Genomic DNA, 18542 nt, shown 5'->3' on the forward strand with positions numbered 1-18542 from the left:
TAACCGGTAACATTTGCATTGGAAAAAGAAGGTGCCAACTATCCAAAGCTGGCAGCCAAAAGAAATTCATCACTGAAAGAACTTCTGATCTTTTCATTATTATTTGGAAGATGGTTTAGACTGTTGGGGTTTTGTTTCACCTTTTCTGCACTTTTTCTACTCAGCATCATTCCACGTTAGTTTCCGTTTATAAATTTAAATCCTTTGTAGTGCAGTAAAGTGACTCTGTTCCACTGGTCCAGCAGCAACAACAACAACACACCTATGTAATGGATTTTTAGAGCAATTCTCCTGCTTTGACAACCCCATACCCCACCTGGGAATTACTTTGAGAGGCAAAGCACTGTTGGCTTGGCCTGTCAGCCCATTTCCCTCATGAGAATTAAGTAAAATCATCATGTGATGTCTGCTAAAATGAGAAGGAGCAAAGGAAAATCTGTGGCATAAGTTGCCTTTACAGATATGAAATAATACCCTATGGTCAAATGACATGATCCTGAAATTAATGACCCATCAAGTAGAAGTCCTTGTGGCAGCTGCATTTTAACCTGACAAATAGTATTGTGTAAAAACTCTGGATGTTTTCTTGAATAAATCTGGTCAGAACATAGTTTGTATTGCATAAATATATTTGTTCAAATGCCTGTTTAAAATGTGCATCATTGGTTTAAAAACATTCCTAAGGTATTCTTGAGACACTGTAAATTGAAAATTATCTAGCAATACAAGTAAAAGAGCAGTGGCTGTAAGAACTGTTACAGTATTAAGACTCACTGTATTACATTGAAGTGGTGGTTTGAATTTATAAAACCCAGTATGTTTAAATCCTGCCTGCATTACAGTTTGCTTCATTTAGTGTAGGTACTGTTTTTAAATGGCATGAGGGAAGTGGGGGAAAGCGCCTTTTTTTTTTGGTATGTGGTATTTTTTTTTAATTTAATTTTTTAACTACCACTGGGAAGTTATAACATGATAAAATAATAATAAAATCAGGGTCTTTGTAATAAAAACCAGAAATGCTGAACTCAGTCCTATATCTTCCCTTGACAAATCTACTTCAGTGCAGCTAAAACACCTTACTTAACTCTGATTTGCTTCAGTGAGGGCTCACATTTAAGTGTTGTTTGTTTTCCACAATCAGGAACAGAAACACAAATGGTTCCTCATTTATAGCAACGGGATTTTTTTGATGCCATGGTGTTTTCCAGATTTCCTCATAAATTAAGTTTATCTTCTGGACCTGAGGGAAAGGCTCATCATCGGTTAACACAGTGTTTTCCCGGGGAGAATTTTGAATAGGGGTGGTAAATAAAGGTTACTTTGATAATTAATTAAATTTCTTTAATAGAGAGTTGTGATCAGATTTGACCTGTATTTAATGTTTGCAGGTTTTTATTTGAAAAGTCCATGTTTCCAGTGTATGTACTTTATACTTGATCTGAACATCACCCTCCTCCCCGCAAGTTCCTCCATAGTTTTAGAGAACCTAATGAAGCTTTGAGTACAGGATAAACTCAATGTAAGGCATCTTAGCCTCGTAGCAGATGCTGGTTTATGTTATGTGCATCTGCACTGATATTAGGCAATTTGGCTAACTCAGATGTTGGTAAAATATTCTTGCGATAGTAGTGTATTATAAATAAATTTATTTACCCAAATTGCCTAATGAAATATATTTTACTATGTCATGGGAGATTTTTTGTGTATAAGAATTCCTAACTTGTTATTTAGGCCTTCAAAAATTATGATGCTGGCTTCTGAAGTCATGACATTTGGAACATAATCAGCTTGGGGTGGTGTTCATTTGCTTTCTGAGTTGGAGATTTTGGGTTTTTTATATGCTAGCTTCTGACTATATTTCAAAACCTAGATGTTTACCAATTAAAATAAAATTCAAGAGATGTTTCCAATATTATCCTCAATTTAAAGCTGAGTCTGGGCTTTTTTCAGTACTGTATTAAAAAACCCTTTGTTCCCTGAAGGCTGAGGAAGAGAGGTGGTTTTGTAGCTGCTCTTCTGATTCTTCCCTGGGTGGGGGCAGCGCCTGTAGCTCAAGAATGTCCGGGGCAAAGGCAGAGAGGGCTCTTCTGGCAGCATGTGCTGGTTAAACTGCTGGTTCCTCTCCTCTCCAGTGCAATCAGTGTAGGCTGTGGGTAGATGGCACTGCTAAACAGTAAGCTGGCTTGCTTTTTTTTGTTTTCTTAATGTCTCAGGTGATGCCTTCAACTGAGACTTGAAGGAACTGATTTCCTCACCATCTGTGATAAAATCAGATTGCTGATAATGCCAAACAACTGTTTATCTGCTCTTGCAACAAGACCGGTCTTTCTACTTGCTGCCTATTGTTTTAAACTTAATTGGGAAGTTTACATCCTGGATATCTTTATAGTACCTAGCACAACAGGATTCTGCTTTACACTATAAAATTGCTACACTAACCGTTTGTATTAGTGATAGATATATAACATTGTAAAGTATCCAACAGCAGAGAAAGGTGTAAAGTGCCATGCTGTTACTATTCCCAACTTTAAATTGTTTAAAGCTTTGTTTGGCAAGTAAAGCTGAGAGATTTCTTTGTATTCAAGAGTAGCTGGACAAAGAGAGGGTAGAAGCCAAATCTGTCTTTCTAGGCTGTGTAACCTTGGGTGTGGTTAGAAGCAGAATAAACCAATTTTAAGTTCCCGATGCTGCCAAAAAAGGATATAGTTCCCAGCCATATGTTCCTGTCTTTGCCCCAGCAGGTTAATGCTGCTTCCCCTGCAGTCAGCTGGGTTGGTCCCTCATCCTGATGAATATTTTTTTTTAGCAGGTTTCATTCTTAGGTGGTTCATGTTGTGACTATGTGACCAAAAGGCAGTAGCGCCAAGACAGGGGCTGGCAGCGGGAACATATGGACAGGAGCATATGGACAGAGTTGCTACCTCTTTTGGTGTCAGCTTCATCTGAAACTAACCCAGTTGTGCAACTGCATCCTTTGAGCAAAAAGAAGATAATAAAACAGGGATTTTGGAAGTGTGCTCAAGACAATTCCCTATTTGGAAAACATCTTGATCTGGTTTTGGTTTTCTGTACTATGAGGAGGTGACATACAGGTTTCCATACTAGGTTTCTGTCTGTGCAAGGGTAACAGTATAAATGTTCAAGTGTACATAAAACTGTGCAGATGTGCTCATCAGCAGGCCCTCCATGTCTTTAGCACCTGTTCAGTAAGAAAGTGGAGGAGGGGGTGACACAAGGAAGTGGGGTTTTTTAATTATCTTTCATGAAACTGGGAAAACCGCAGTAGTTCTCTGTGATGCTATGCGCTTGGCATTGATTTCTACAGAGTTTTAACCGAACGGCAAAAGTAGTCCAGATACTTGCTTGTTTTGGTTGACTGCAGATTAGAATCACTTTTGTTGTCCTTTTCATGGGATTTTCCTAGTGGAAGTAACACAGTCTCTCAGACAAAACATTCTTTACAAGGTGTAAGACATGCAAGGAAGTTTTGATTCAAGTGGTCACAGGTCTCTTCTGATTCATAGTGGGGCTGGGTTTGGGAATTTCCCCTGGAGTCTGTGGAAGTGATGTGTGGCTGCTGACCTCACTGCCCAGTAAACCAGCGATTTAGGTGACTTTTTTTAAAAGGGATGTTTTTGGGAGTGCTACATCCATTTTCTGATAAGGCTGGCGGAGGTTCCGTTGTTGTTCCACTGGAAGTACATAACAAACATTACGTGGTGTAAAGGCTTTTAACATTCATACTTCCACAGATACCACTCATTAAGTTGCTTTTACCAGCCTTCATCACTGAACAGTCAACATACAGACACCAGTGCAAATTATCCATTATTTAACTTCCTTTTCTGTATGGAAAACTCTCTGACATTTCCATTATTGAATACCCTTTCCCTTTACTTGTAGCTTTAAGCGTGCTAATTGCTGTGCTCTGGACACTGCTGTGGCATTCAGAATAGAGATGTTAACACGTGGGAGAACAGTGGAAGGATTTCTGTCCCGATTCCAGCCAAAGGCAAAACTTGCACAATTTAATCAGGGCAATATTTCTTCTAGAAGCATTAGGCCTAACTTGGCTTTGGCGCCGATTCTTGAGCGGTGCTGTAATCTGACTTGAAAGGCAAATATCTCAAGTATGAGGTATTTATGGGGGGTGCTGTCAAAGACACTATGAACTTGGCACTCTTAAAAGAAATCAGGATTGTACAAGTGCTTTGTATGTAAGAAGGCTGACCCTAGATGTGTAAGTGAATAATAATAATAAATCCTTTTTGAAGTGTATGTCCATGAAAGGGTGATATCTTCAAATGTTACTGTTTTCTGCTTTTTTCTGTATGCATTCAAACAAATGACTTAGCTTTTTTATTGTTGTTATTTTTACTGTAGAGTTTCCTGTGAAATTATGCTTCTTTTTCATTTTCTTTTTAGGCAACAGAGATTTTGCTCCTGATGATCCACTGGAATTTAAGTCTCATCAGTGGTTTGGAGCCTCTGTGAGATCCAAAAATGATAAAATTCTGGTAGGTTTTTGATGCCCTTGAAGTGCCTCAGTACTGGGATACTGTAGTGGAAAAAATGTGAAAAGACCAAAAAACTCAGGATTTAAGCCAAGTCCTACCAATCAATATGGCTTGTCTCTTTCAGAATGTATTGGCTAGCCTTTTCCAACTCTTTATAAACAAAGGTTGTAGCTTTTTTATCTAGTCTTGATGAAAGTAGTAGAATTATTTTCTGTGAAGTTAGAATGTACTATAAATTCTTGATGAACTCTCTTACAGCTGTTGCTTTAATAAATCATTATTTCTAAAACACCTGCGATAAATAGGCTGTTTCTGAAAATACAAACTTGTGATACTTCTGCCCCAGCACTGATAGTATAAATCTTCTCTAATAACACATGGTACATCTGCCAAAATTGGTTTTGGTTAGCGTTCTGTAGAAAATGGGAGTTCTGTTGTATTATTCTATACCCTCCAGCATTCTGAGGAGGAGTTTGCGTTCTCACTGCCCTGTTTTCTCCCTCAGGCCTGTGCCCCGCTGTACCACTGGAGAACTGAAACCAAACAAGAGCGAGAGCCTGTGGGAACTTGTTACCTGCTAGCCGGATCCAAATCTGTGGAATACGCACCATGCAGGTCCAGTAAGTGTAGAGCACGTTGTTGCTTTTCTGTTGGGACTTTCGCTTGTGTTATATCTTGTGTACATTTGAAGCAGGATGTTTTACAGGTGTTTCCCCCCTCCATGTATAATTTCATAGCAATTAGAAAAAAAAGCCTAAGCTAGATCGAGACATCTGAATTCTTCTCCTGTTGATGCTGAGCATGCAGACCTTGCTTTCTCTGCTGTAGGCCAGAGGGGAATCTGAGATCCAAGTGCCGTTGGAACTGAGGGCTTTGCTTTGTGTATGGGTCACTTCTGTAGTAATCACTCCAGCAGAAATATGTATTGGGTGCTTTTTCAAAGACCAAATGGAGAATTTTCTTGAGCTTTCTTATTGCTATTCCAGTAACTAAAAGAGAGAGCTCATTTTAGAAGACAAGATTTTGCACAAGTAGTTTCTGATATCAATGTATGCATACATATGTAGTGATGCATTGTTTCAATTACATTTTTATTCCATACTAACAGAAAAAGTTACTCCTTACTTTCCAGATACCTTATTTCCTGAGTAAAAATCGCAAGTATCTTTCTCCTAAACTTCTGAAGATTAAATAGAAAGGCAGATGGAGTTGCTGTTTACTTTTATTGTGTTAGACTAGAACATATGTTAATTTTATAAGCATGTTAGGCCAGCCCTTAAGTTGTTACAGCATTTGGTTCTGAGTTGTCGATAAAGAGAAGATACTGATTTAGGAGGAAAAATATTCCAATGTTCAAGTTCAGGAGTGCAAGGTTACTTAGGCAAATGCATTGGAAAGCATCCAAAGAATCATATTATCTAGTACTGATAGTATTTATTTTATTTTCCCCTCTCTTTTCTATCCATTCTTTTTTGTAGCCACTATCGATGCAGATGGCCAGGGATTTTGTCAAGGTGGATTTAGTATTGACTTTACAAAGGTATGTGATTCTTTCTCAACTCCTACGGGTCAGCAGACAGTTCTGAGTTAACAACAGCCCTGGTACAGACCACATACAAGCACAGCTATTACGAAACTAAATAATGTAAACTACCATTCCTGGGGGAAGAAACTACAACCAAACACAGCCTTGTAAATAAATAAAAATAACTTCAGACCACTCCAGTATCATAAACTCGTTTCTCCTACGTCTTCACAGCAGCACGCTTTCATCTGTTGTAGGAACCATATCCTAAACAAATAATCCACTTTTCCAGCCTCATGCCATAAACCTGTGCTGCAGCTGGGCCTCAACTGAAATAAACTGTAGTAGAGAGGCTTTTTGAGATACTTATTTTGAAGGGAATGGGCATAACTAGTGTTACTTCTTGAGGAAGAATTAACTTGCTGCTAAAGGGAACTGGTAAAGAATGTTCTTGTGTATTATGTTTTGTTTTTCTCGTCAGCTAACAGAAGCAGACTTTTTTTTACCATCTGTCTTATGTTTCTTCTACTTTTATGTTCTCCCTGCCTTTTATAGTTGTTTTGTTTTGTTGTGTTTTTTTTTTTTTTTTAATTCACAATTACTTTTAAAATCCAAGCACAGTAAAACTGCACAAATCTAAGAACTACAGGTCTTTTATATTGTACAGTTAAATTGTTTAGCATAGTCTGGACATGCTAAAACCACACAAGTCCTGTTTGTGTTGTGGCAATTCTTTGGGTTCTTTACATTTTATGGTGGGGTCATATCCCCTTGCTCTTTGCCTGAGGACACTCTAGCTTTTCCTCCAGAGGAAACTTTGCAAAATGCAGTATAGGCTGTGTTTGATTTATTTTGCATGCACCCCTCAGGCTTGCTGTGCCAACTCTACCCCAGCTAAAACCAACCTTGAGTTCTAATCCAAAACTCCAGCTGAGTGGACAAGCCTGGGTAAAAGAGATCTCCAAATCTCTGACCTAGATTTTTCTGAGTGGTGAATATGAGAGTTTTTAAGATTAAAACCACAATAAGTGGCTTAATTTTGCAGCAAAGCCTATGGCCCAATTCAGTACTTACAGAGCAGATTCCCAGCACTGGGACAGCTAATGTGGTCAAAGTTTCATAAACTGGTTTGTGGATTGCAGTTGTACCAAGGAAAATGGAGTGGGGGAATTACATCACAGCTTTTCTGAATTAAACTTTTCTAAAGATAACTTGCAGAAAGTGGCAGGGGCAGAAGATGAAACTAGTTTGGTGTCCTGGCTTAAAACATGTTATGATTGCCTTGTAGCAGTTTTGAAAGTTTTCTCCTAATTGTATTTCTGTTGTCTTAAATTTATGTAGCTAGAAGGGTCTATTACAATAAAAGCAGACTTTTACCAGGAATCTTAAATGGGTGAAACAGAGAAGCAAGTCACTGTGAGGGCATGTTGTTTGTTATTTTAACATTTTACAAGGTGCATTTTTAATTAATCATTTCTTCAAAAATTAAAATGTGTTTGGGCCAGTGAAGCGAAGCTACAGCCACATACATATATGGGATTACTTCCTATAAACATAGGACATGTTCTCTTGTCTTTAGCTATGCTTAATGTGTGTGGTGGTGTTTTGGTTTTGCTTTTTTTTTTCCTCTCCAAGGGAGACAGAGTGCTGCTTGGAGGACCTGGAAGTTTTTACTGGCAAGGTGAGATACTTCATTTAAGTCACAGAAGTTGACTTTGATTTGTCTCTTTATCCTCTTAGTCATTTGTATCCACACTTCTGCAACCACTGTCCAAGTCTTTGTCAGTAAGAAAACTAACAGAAATAATTTTTCTTCATCCTTCAAAATATATCCTAAATATTTAAGGCAACTGCAGATTGCAGCTGAAGTAATAATTGTATAGATGTGTCTTTTAAGTAACTCTGTGATCGTTTTAAAGGCATTTTCCCAGAAATGTGGAATTTGTTTCCACCAGCAGGATGTTTCCTTTAGGATGTTTTTCTTGTTGCTTCAAAATCTACACGTTTTGTGATTTCTGATACGCATATGAAGCCTGTATTTTCAATGGGAAATGCACCCTGCGAAGAGTACAATCATCATTTTCCTTTCATGGCAAAGATGTATGGCATTTGTTTATATGGATCTGTTTGTGCCATGGTGCACGTTTTACCGCTAATTGCACTGTTTACACTGAACATTACCTATATATTTTACTAATAGGGGCTTCAGTTAGTATTTGTTTGCGGGATCATTCAGTGTTTAGTTACAGCTCTCTGTTCAAAAGGTGATGCTTCTATAATCAAGTCGTAGCTGCCAAACTCTGTTTGTGACAGTCCGATGTTTTAAACTCTGAACAAAATGGAATGATGGAATACAATATAATATAATATAATGTTTGTATATTAATTTTATAGCTTTTTGGCAAAAGTGACAGCTCCTCCGCTGAAACAACCTTAGTCTCTTTTACTATGACCAAAACAAAAATATCCCAGCTCTGAATGGAAGACAGTAGTATACTTCTAAAAACTAGATTTTTCACCCCCAATTTTTTATTCCACATTCTGGGATGCTGGAGGAGCAGTTTTGCCCATACTTCATACATGTATGAATATGTATGTGAAGTGCTCTTCTGAAAAAAAAGAATGTGATGATGTCACCACCTAGTGGCTGGCAACATGGGAACAGAGAACGCAGCCATATACTGTGCTCATGGTGTAGAGACAAGGGATGGTGACTCAGTTCTGCAATACCATAAGCATGTACTCACTCTGACCTCACTGAGTGGTCACTTTTAAGTTCTGGTTTAGGTGTAGGAGTGGCTTCTATTGTCAGTGAGAACTCTGTGTGGTTTTGATTAACCGTGCATAAATCTTGCTCAAGTGAGATCCAAAATTTCACTTGCATCCTATCTAGTGCTGCTGTTGGCTATTTTCTGGTCAATATTGTTGGAACAGTTGTTTTAGAAGAAGGCATTCTGTAAATGAGTCCTGTTGCTTATTGAATGAGTGCACACACATTTTTCCGTGGTTTTAAGCTATTTTCTTTCTCTTTAGGCCAACTTATTTCTGATCGAGTGGCAGAGATTGTGGCTAAATATGACTCCAAAGTCTACAGCACAAAGTATGATGACCAGTTGGCAACCAGACCTGCCAGTGCTGCTTTTGATGACAGCTACTTGGGTGCGTAGTTTCAAAAGGAAGAAAACTTAGTTGTACTTGAAAAACTGCCTTGTGCCATTCACATTTAAGTCTAAATCACACAACTACTAATTCAACGTTTGTCAGGTAACTGAAGAGCCACATACCTGAAAACGCAGGAATTTACATGAGATAGAAACTTAACTTTCTTGCCATAGGCTTGATTGAAAAAGCACCTGATGACAAAATTCATGGAAATATTTCCCTGAATTTTTGTGCTCTGTGATTTAGGCTGAATATGAGAATGGCCAAGGTACAATTTTTATGTGATAATCTAGTCACATACCTGTTTGTTTTGTTTTTAGAAAAGGAGATGTTTCTAAATAATCTACCAAAACAAAATAAAAATGTGAAAGAATAATATTTAGGAAGAAAACTAATGAAGAGAGTTCCTCAAAGGAGAGGGAAACCATCATTTTACTGATACGTGTCTAACTGTCTTCAGAAAACAGCAGGGATAGACCCAGGGCAATTCCCAGGATGATAATTTTAAAATTTCAATCTTCTGATCTCAAATTAATGGGTGCTGATGAATTGCAGTCTAGTCATGTAGCTGTTCATAGGCTAAGCTACTTAGAAGTGATGTTTATTTTAAGTTGAAGTGAGAGGACTGTGCACAGAGACCTGTGAAGAGAATAAAGAGAAAAGAAAGGTTTAATAAAAGTTTTTCAAAGGATTTACTTGTTTTGTCTATTGGTCAGGTTATTCGGTGGCTGTTGGAGACTTCAACGGTGATGGCACAGAAGGTGAGACCCTTGCTTCAATAAAAAAATCATGTTAATGTGCTGGGTAGCCCTTTCAAATAAATGGTATAAAACAAATGATACAGTGCATGGGAAAATGTATAAGCACTGGGAACGGGCTGCTGTGTTCAAGCAACGTCACTGTGCTTTGGGGCCTGAATGTTATCTGGGTGTCTTGCTTTTATATTTCAGACTTTGTATCAGGAGTCCCAAGGGCAGCAAGAACTCTGGGCATGGTAGGAAATTTGAAACATTAAACTTTACAATAAATAAAAAAAGTTAATATTGTTGGTATGCTGTAATGTGTTTTTCTTTATCTGCAGGTATCTATTTACAATGGAAAAAACATGTCTTCCATGTACAACTTCACTGGAGAGCAGGTGTGTAGCTTTATTCAGTGTGGTGGGGGACCAGGAGGCTGTTCCTATAGGAAGATGACACATTGAGAGAGTATGTAGGGTACCAGAACGTAGAAATTACATATGTTATTAGCTTATGTGCTGAAGAAAAAAATCTATAAAGTCTGTAGGAATCCTAAGAATATATGTTCTAGGAGTTCCCATTTTGTAGTACTACTTAGAGAAACAATCTTATTTAAATGAAGAAAGTGCTGCCTGTTTTGAGAATTGGGGAAGAGGACTTGATCGTGAAAGGGGGTGCTCAGTTTACTTTCTAACGCAGTAAGGAAGGGAAAGGAAAATATCAGGAGAATGGAGGCAAAAAATCTTGTGGTATATATTATCATCTCCCTAATATCTTTTCTATTCAGCTTTGTATAAACTTCTTTGTGGGTCTGTATCACTGCAACTCAGAAGTTTGGTTTGAATTTTGTTTTCCAGATGGCTGCTTATTTTGGGTATTCGGTGGCTGCCACAGATATCAATGGGGACAAGTAAGTGCCCTCTTCTCCCCACTGCCACCTAACTTTTATTCTGGATTTCTAAGAAAAAAAGCTTTTACTAAAAAGTCTATCCTACATTACAGATTTCTGTCTTTATCACTGGTTTAACATTTATCAGTCCAACACTGATTTCTTGCTGGGACTCAACATTTGTTTTAATAATTGTAGATTTGTTTTTGTAGTTATTTACATAAATACATTGTGTGTTCACATGCTTTAAATGCAGGAAATTCTGGTATATTTGTGCTTACTTTGTCAAACGATATTTGCAATTTAAAGATGGGTAACTTTGATCTTAATATTGACTTCAGTGCTGAGTTAGTCCTGCTAACAGATGCCTAAGAGAATGAAACTAACTTCCATGTGTTACTGAAGAACATTATCCTTCTTTGGTCCAGTTATACAGATTTGTTTATTGGAGCTCCTCTATTTATGGATCGAGGTTCTGATGGAAAACTTCAAGAGGTCGGCCAAGTTTCCATTTGCCTTCAAAGAGCCTTTGGAGGGTTTCAGATCACAAAGCTGAATGGTTTTGAGATATTTGCAAGATTCAGCAGTTCTATTGCACCTCTGGGCGATCTAGATCAGGATGGCTTCAATGGTAGGATGTGATTTCTTGATCAGTATTTTCAGTTTATAGATGAAATTTCAAAAGCACACTGTATGTGGATTCTCTACACAAACATTCTCCATTCTCACCATGACTGAATGTTGGACACGAAGGTCTAGACTCCTTTCGATGCTTGTATGCTACTCCCAAGAATGCTAACAGGAGTTCCATGTATGCATCGAGCAGAGACTATACCATTTAAACTACAGCACGGACTAATTTAGCTGTTACACTGATCAGTTTATTATTTTCTGAGTGATAATTACAGTAGAAACTTTGATGAAATATCCAGCTCTCCACGGTGACTTGTTAGGACACCTTTGATATAATTTTCCTGTTTCCATTGCTCAAAGACCATAACCACAATGGTGACTGAAAAGGAGGTTTTGTTTCAGAGAGCTGGTTAAAAATGTTCTGATCAAAGAGATTTTCCTGAGAAAAGCCTACTTTTTTTTTTTTTTTCCTTTATTTCAAAATGGGAGAGTCTGGTGAAAATATCCCATAACAACTACAGCCATCGGTACCAAGAGCTGGGTGTCCTGGGTGAGTCTTTGGATGAGAAGTCTGGGGCTGATACAGTGGAAGCTGCAGACTCTCCTTGGCCACTGCTTCTTGTTACTTTTGCTTAGGAATGGGGAGCAATGACACAGACAAGAATCCTGTAGTTTGGGGATAAGACTTAGGAATCCTAGCGAGAATGCTTTGTTTCACAAATCATACACCAGTGTTTCCTAAAGAGCGCCAGGAATTTGAGTTCCACAAAAATGGTAATTTATGTGGGTTGTGGGGTGTTTTTTCCATTCTGCTTACAAGCTAAGTCTTTTCTGAAAGGTCAAAAATTATAATAGGCTAATATTACTAATTGCTAGGTAGCTCTAACTTATTTTTTTAATGGAATCATTGGCATTTTCTCTGATCTTCAGCCTTCTTTAATTATTTTGGAAAGATCTCGTTCTATATCTAAAATAGTCATATTTTAAAACCCTGTAAGAAATGCAGAAGAGATGTAGAAAGCAGTATAATTTGTCCCAGCAACTTAGCCATTAAGTTAATACTAAGTGACTTATCCATTAATGGATAAAACTTGATTTTATGTACCAACTCTATGTATGTTTACTTCTGAGTCTCTTTTTGTAATGTACCAGTTTGAGCAAAATGTATATTTTGTAGCTCAAAATATTTTATGCCATTGGTTTTGGTGAGGTTAATGTTTAGATTTTAATTGCCAGTAGTATACAGCACTAGTATGAAGATGCAATATCACCACAACTATTTACAGAAGGCACTGGAAAGGCTACAGCTGACAGTCAAAAAATCTGATAACTTGATGAGATTATCCGAAAACTACTTTGATTCCATCATATTTCAATCTGCAGTACACTGTAGGTGAAAAAATCGTAGCAAAAGCTGCCTCTTTTTAATTACTTTGCCATTTTTTAGTCTGTTTTGTTTTTTCCCTTGCTCTATTTAATTTTGGGAACATTAAGTAAAATCCTTTACAGCACAGCATGGTGCAAGATTGGAATTTCTACTCTTTACATAATGTTTGTAAAGAAGCATCAAAAATACGAAATTATAAACTTTCAAGTCCTTGTTCTTTTCATGAGACTTTCTCAAATTTAAGGAAAAATAAGGGAATAATGTAATTACTCTGTATAGTGTTTGATGTCTGGTCTTTGAACCGACTGTCAAAATGCTGAATTTGGATCATATGTACTCTTCTGAAGTTATCCTTACAGATAACCCAATTAGCATTTTGTTTATTACTGTTTATTAGTCATTGATAATGAGTACTCTCAAATTTACTAAGCTTTGAGAGATAGCGTAATTACACTGAAAGTTCTCCATAAAATGTATTGCCAAGCCACAATCAGGATAGGATAGATTGGAATTTTGTATTTACCATTGTTTTAGGCTGATTTAGATTTTCCAGAATTATTAAAATGTCACACCTTTGGAGGAACGTGAGTGTGTTAATGAAATGGGCAGATGGTCCCACTTTGTTTGTGATTTGGCACTAACAGTGACTAGTTCTGGGTGTTTAATAGTCTCAGACATCTCAAATCCGTATGATTTGGCTGTAAATCAGTCACTGAAGTGCAGAAGTGTTTGCAGAACAATTCTGTTCCCTCCTCCTCTCCCTTACAAGTCTATGATACATGTTCTCATTAAACATTTATATTTTCTAGACAAACCAACATCCAATTAAAAAATAAAAAAGGTGGTTGATAAGCATTTTAAAGGCTGGTTGCATTTCCTCCCTACAGACACACCTTGAAACTGTAGTATCAGAAATTATCGGTTGATGTAAGCACAAATATGTTGTCCTAGACTCTGGCAATGTTGATGATTGTTCTTTTGGTTTACAGACATTGCGATTGCTGCACCATATGGTGGAGAGGACAAGAGAGGACTTGTGTACATCTACAATGGAAGAGCCAATGGTTTGAATGCAGTCCCGTCTCAGATTCTGGAAGGGCAGTGGGCTGCTCGCACTATGCCACCCAGTTTTGGATACTCGCTGAAAGGAGCCACAGATGTGGACAAAAATGGATATCCAGGTCCTTTGCTCTAAATGTCACTTTAGAATAACTTCATAGTAGCCCTACTTCTTGACAGCATATTTAAAAAAAATAAATTTGTAATATTTCTCCTTTCTTCCCAGACTTAATTGTTGGAGCCTTTGGTGCTGACAGAGCTGTTCTGTACAGGTAAATCTCCCTCTCTGCTTTTACATATATATGTGGAAGCAGAATGAAAGCTTGATGGTGTTCTTGAGTTTCAAAAGAAAGCAGGATCAGGGAATTCTGAAATTCTGCCACTCCACCTTCCAAAGTGCTGGAGGTAAAAAAAGGTTGTATCGCTGTTTTCACTGAGTTAAATCTACAGTCTGCCATCTATTATTCATCTTTCTCAGTAATCCGTAGTTAAGAGAACATATAAATAAGCTGTCTTCAGGGCCTTCTGAGTGACAGTTTTCTAGATTCTGACACAGAGGGTGCTGCCAGCTGTTACACTGCAAGCCCGATACTCTCGTACAAACTTGGCTCATTTTGGGAAAATACCTTATTTGTCTGTGCTAGAAAGAGATAGGACATCCTCTTAGCACAGTTGTCCAGGTTCTGACTCTGATGGTAATAAGAGAGCACAGAAAAGCTTCCTGCTTTTCCCTGATCTACTCAATGATTATTTGTTGTTCTTGCAGTTTCACTAAATATTGTCTGTGTGTGTATCTGTTTCACAGTGTGATGGGGAGGGTATTGTCTAACGTGGTGTTGAATGCTGTTCAAGAGTCTGTTTTCTTTGCAGGGCTAGACCAGTTATTAGAGTAAATGCTGCCCTGGAAGTTAATCCAACCATTCTAAACCCAGAAAGCAAAACCTGTTCACTGGGAGATGTAAAAGTTTCTTGGTAAGCAGGATATCTTCACTTTTATTTGAGGGGAGTGACCTTTTTGGTTTTTATTTTCGTAAGCTTTCAATTTTGAAAGAATTCAGGAAGTCTAGTCTGCTAATTAAGAAAGAGGTGATCAAGCACAGATTTTAATTTTTTTTTTTCTTTTAAAGAACAGACATTACAAAATAAGAACTCTTTGACAACAGTGGAAGGACCAACATTGTCCTCAACAGATACCAGGTTGCCTCCTAGGTGACATCCTACCTGCAGAGTTTGCCTGTCTGTTGAATCGTGTGAGATCTTCCCAAGATGGGAACGGATCGCACAGCTTTTGCAATATTTTTACCCATTAGCTTACTTTTTAGGTGAAAAATAAAGTTGGCTTATGGAAGACACTTGGGAAATTTTCTGCTCTGCAAACTGGTTTAGGTTCTTGCTCCTGGACTATTATCCAAACCCACTTCTCCTTTCTAGCGCTTACTCCCTTTTCAGCTCAGTATGCCAGTGCCTTCTAGTTTTAAAAATACATGAGCCACGCTTGATTTCAGGAATAAACACTCTGCTTCACAGGTGACTATTCCTACACGAATCTAGACTCCAAAGCTTTGCATTGCTGTCTACTTACTGGTTACAGTTTCTCTCCCATCAGTAGAAAATAGCTTTTGGGAGTGAGCTAGAGTCTTAAAAGAGAACGCCTTTAAACTGAGATAAACTATAAAGAATTTTAGAAGAAAATGAGAGAAAAAGTGTGTGAAATTAATATTTTCTTTTCCTCCAAAACAGCTTTAAAGTAAAGTTCTGCTTAAAAGCGGATGGCAAAGGGAAGCTCCCTAATTCACTCAGTAAGTTTTGCTAGTTTAAAAACTTTAAAGTCTTTTCATATTGTTTGCAGACACGAGCACTGGTTGTCATTCTTTTTAATTATCAAAACAGCTGGCTGCCCTTCACAGCACAATCCTACCTGTTCAGTAACCATATACATTTATATGACTGTCTCCAGTAGTTCTTTAGCTGAAGTTGTGTTGAAGTCAGTGGGATTTGAGCATATTTGGCAGTTTAAGCATATGTTTAACCACTGGGTGGAACTAGTCTTGGAAGTCCTGTGTATGTAAACAGAACTGAGATCAACTCTCATTGAGGGGAGTTTAAACAAGAATATTTAAGCATGTGCATCCTTAGGCCTGAACAATATAGAAAAGCCACAAGGGACTTCTCAGATTTCTCTTGAAATCATGACCTGATTGATATAACTGATTTTTTCTGTGTGTGTGTGTCAGATTTTCTGTATGAGAGTCAGGAAAAGGTTGTTTTGAACAGGTTTTAACCTGTCTCTAAGGTTTTGTAGTGTGACAGCCTGATACAATCAGCTTTTGTCTACTGATTATAAAAGCTTTTCCCTATTTTCTGTATGGCATGTATAGAGGTGGTATCATCTGGGAAGATCTATATAAATAGCTGTTACATATTTTAAGTTTAATTATCTGTATCAAATATGTGAAGTAATTAGATCGGCAATACAGTTAAATAAGTATGTGCAAGATAGCTTCGAAATTTTCAGGGGGCAATTAGCTCTTGGTCTTGCAGTTCTATAGTAATTACAAGAGCACTGATATATTTATAATTTATATGTTTCCAGTTTTTAAGGAAAAAGCAGAGGCTTAGTAAGGACATCAACAGTGCTTGTTAGTTACTGGATGGAGAACTAATGTAGTAACTGATTTTATATTTAAAGAACTGGATGTTTTAAAAGTTCCAAGTATTAGGTTTTCATTGCAGCTGAAATCAGCTTTTGGTTCCTTTTGTGATAGGAATCTGCAGTGTGTTTAACTGAATAAAATATCCCTAACCCAACTGCTTTGGATTGGGCAGATTTCCAAGTGGAGCTGTTGTTGGATAAGCTGAAGCAGAAGGGAGCCATAAGGAGAGCTCTCTTTCTCCACAGCAAACAGCCCAGCCACTCCAAGAACATGACTATCACAAAGGGGGGCAAGATGAACTGTGAAGAACTTGATGCCTTTTTGAGGGTAAGTAGCCTTTTATGGTTTAGGCAAGTGATATTTCGTACATTGTTACAAGTTTCTAAGATCTATGTGGGATCTTAAAGCACACTGAATTTTGTGTGGCAGGAAAGAGTGGAATTGTGTAACACTTTAGGCTCATTGCTATTACAGTTCTGTGACTTCTTTTTGCTCCAGTTTTCTGTTTGAAAATCAGGCATGTTACTACTAAAATTGTTAGTCTTTAAAGTTTATACTGCAGGTTTTCTAACAAGAGATTTACTAGTTTGAAAAGAGCTCAGGAGTTCTAGTATTGCTCAGCATTGCTCTCAGAATGACTGTTTGTTGCCTATAGAGACTTTTAAAGGATATTTTTCTTGTTTTCTTCACGTGTTTTAATTGTAATTCATATCTTTGGTTTCCTCAGGATGAGTCTGAGTTTAGAGACAAACTAACTCCCATTACTATTTTTATGGAATATCGTCTGGATTACAGAACAGCTGGAGATGAAACAGGATTGCACCCTATCCTCAATCAGTTCACTCCTGCTAATATGAGCAGACAGGTATACTTCTTATACAATCTGTCATGAGACAACCCAGAACATACTCTCAGCTTGCAATACTTCTGTTCATTTTAGGACTTCTGAAGAATTAAGATACCAAAATATACATCTAGGCTTTAGTCTTCGCATCGTGAAAGTATTGATGGTTACTGTATGTTTGTCCTCTCTTTTTTTCCCTTCTCTTTGATCTAAATTTCTTTTTTGACATGTTATTCCTTAGCATTGGACATCCTTTTCATGCATATTAATTAACAGTTTTCTGGAGAAAAGCAATTAGAGTAGTATTTGAAGATGTTAATCTTGAAGGATTGGACTGTTTTGTCCACTGCCCCTGTATGTTATGTATTTTGTGTTTATCTCTATAGTTCTCTCAAGGTAATAAACACAGTTATTCTATTTCTGCCCTTTGTGCAAATTTTTACACTTGTTTGTGAAGAGGATATTTGAGATACAACTCAAGATGGACAGATTATTCAAAGTATGGCAAGAGGATTAAGATCTGTAGACATCAGTCCTAGAATTGCAGTGTGCCAGGATTAGGCACAGTGCCCCCATATATTGAAACTCATTTATTCTCGTTTGAGACTAATGAGAAGAAGATATCTTATAACCAGCTTTTTTTTTTTAATTTGGTGGTGAAAGAGTATTATTGGGAATGCATGTTAAAACAGATGAAGAAATTATTAAAACAATATAAATTTGTTTTTTTCATAGGCACACATTCTGCTGGATTGTGGTGATGATAATGTCTGTAAACCAAAGCTGGAGGTTTCAGTAGAAAGGTAAATACATGAGAAAAATACTTCAGAGAAAAGTAACTTCCCTGCTTGAATTCTAAACTTCAAGAGATTGTAATACTTTTGTTACAAGGATGCATTGAAATAAGTAGGACTCCTCATTGTATACAATGTAAACTTATGATGATTTGTTTTAAGGAAAACCAATTTTCTGCTTTGTAAGCTAATGTCTTTTGCATGTAATACGGGGAGAGCACACATCGCTTCCCCCTACCCTGCCCCCTGCAGTAAGCACCCAGTATTTATTTGTATATTTGGCAAACTGGACATGCATAGCAAGCATAAAACAGTGTTAGCTGCAATTGTATCACTGT

The 18542-nt window shown here is 37.5% G+C and overlaps 1 protein-coding gene across 1 annotated transcript in view; it reads left to right on the forward strand.

The window, feature by feature from the left end:
• Positions 1–18542, forward strand: part of ITGAV (integrin subunit alpha V) — a 46093-nt gene that overhangs the window by 13082 nt on the left and 14469 nt on the right. The window contains exons 3-19 of the mRNA XM_065841521.2: positions 4426–4517; positions 5023–5137; positions 5996–6057; positions 7678–7723; positions 9076–9201; positions 9921–9965; positions 10155–10198; positions 10286–10342; positions 10802–10854; positions 11262–11464; positions 13843–14034; positions 14139–14184; positions 14783–14884; positions 15653–15711; positions 16739–16893; positions 17294–17431; positions 18146–18213. Of these exons, the coding sequence (XP_065697593.1) occupies positions 4426–4517; positions 5023–5137; positions 5996–6057; positions 7678–7723; positions 9076–9201; positions 9921–9965; positions 10155–10198; positions 10286–10342; positions 10802–10854; positions 11262–11464; positions 13843–14034; positions 14139–14184; positions 14783–14884; positions 15653–15711; positions 16739–16893; positions 17294–17431; positions 18146–18213 (1603 nt within the window). The remainder of the gene's footprint in view (positions 1–4425; positions 4518–5022; positions 5138–5995; positions 6058–7677; positions 7724–9075; positions 9202–9920; positions 9966–10154; positions 10199–10285; positions 10343–10801; positions 10855–11261; positions 11465–13842; positions 14035–14138; positions 14185–14782; positions 14885–15652; positions 15712–16738; positions 16894–17293; positions 17432–18145; positions 18214–18542) is intronic.

This window comes from Patagioenas fasciata, chromosome 7, assembly GCF_037038585.1.
Source record: "Patagioenas fasciata isolate bPatFas1 chromosome 7, bPatFas1.hap1, whole genome shotgun sequence".
In the NCBI taxonomy this organism is placed as follows: domain Eukaryota; kingdom Metazoa; phylum Chordata; class Aves; order Columbiformes; family Columbidae; genus Patagioenas; species Patagioenas fasciata.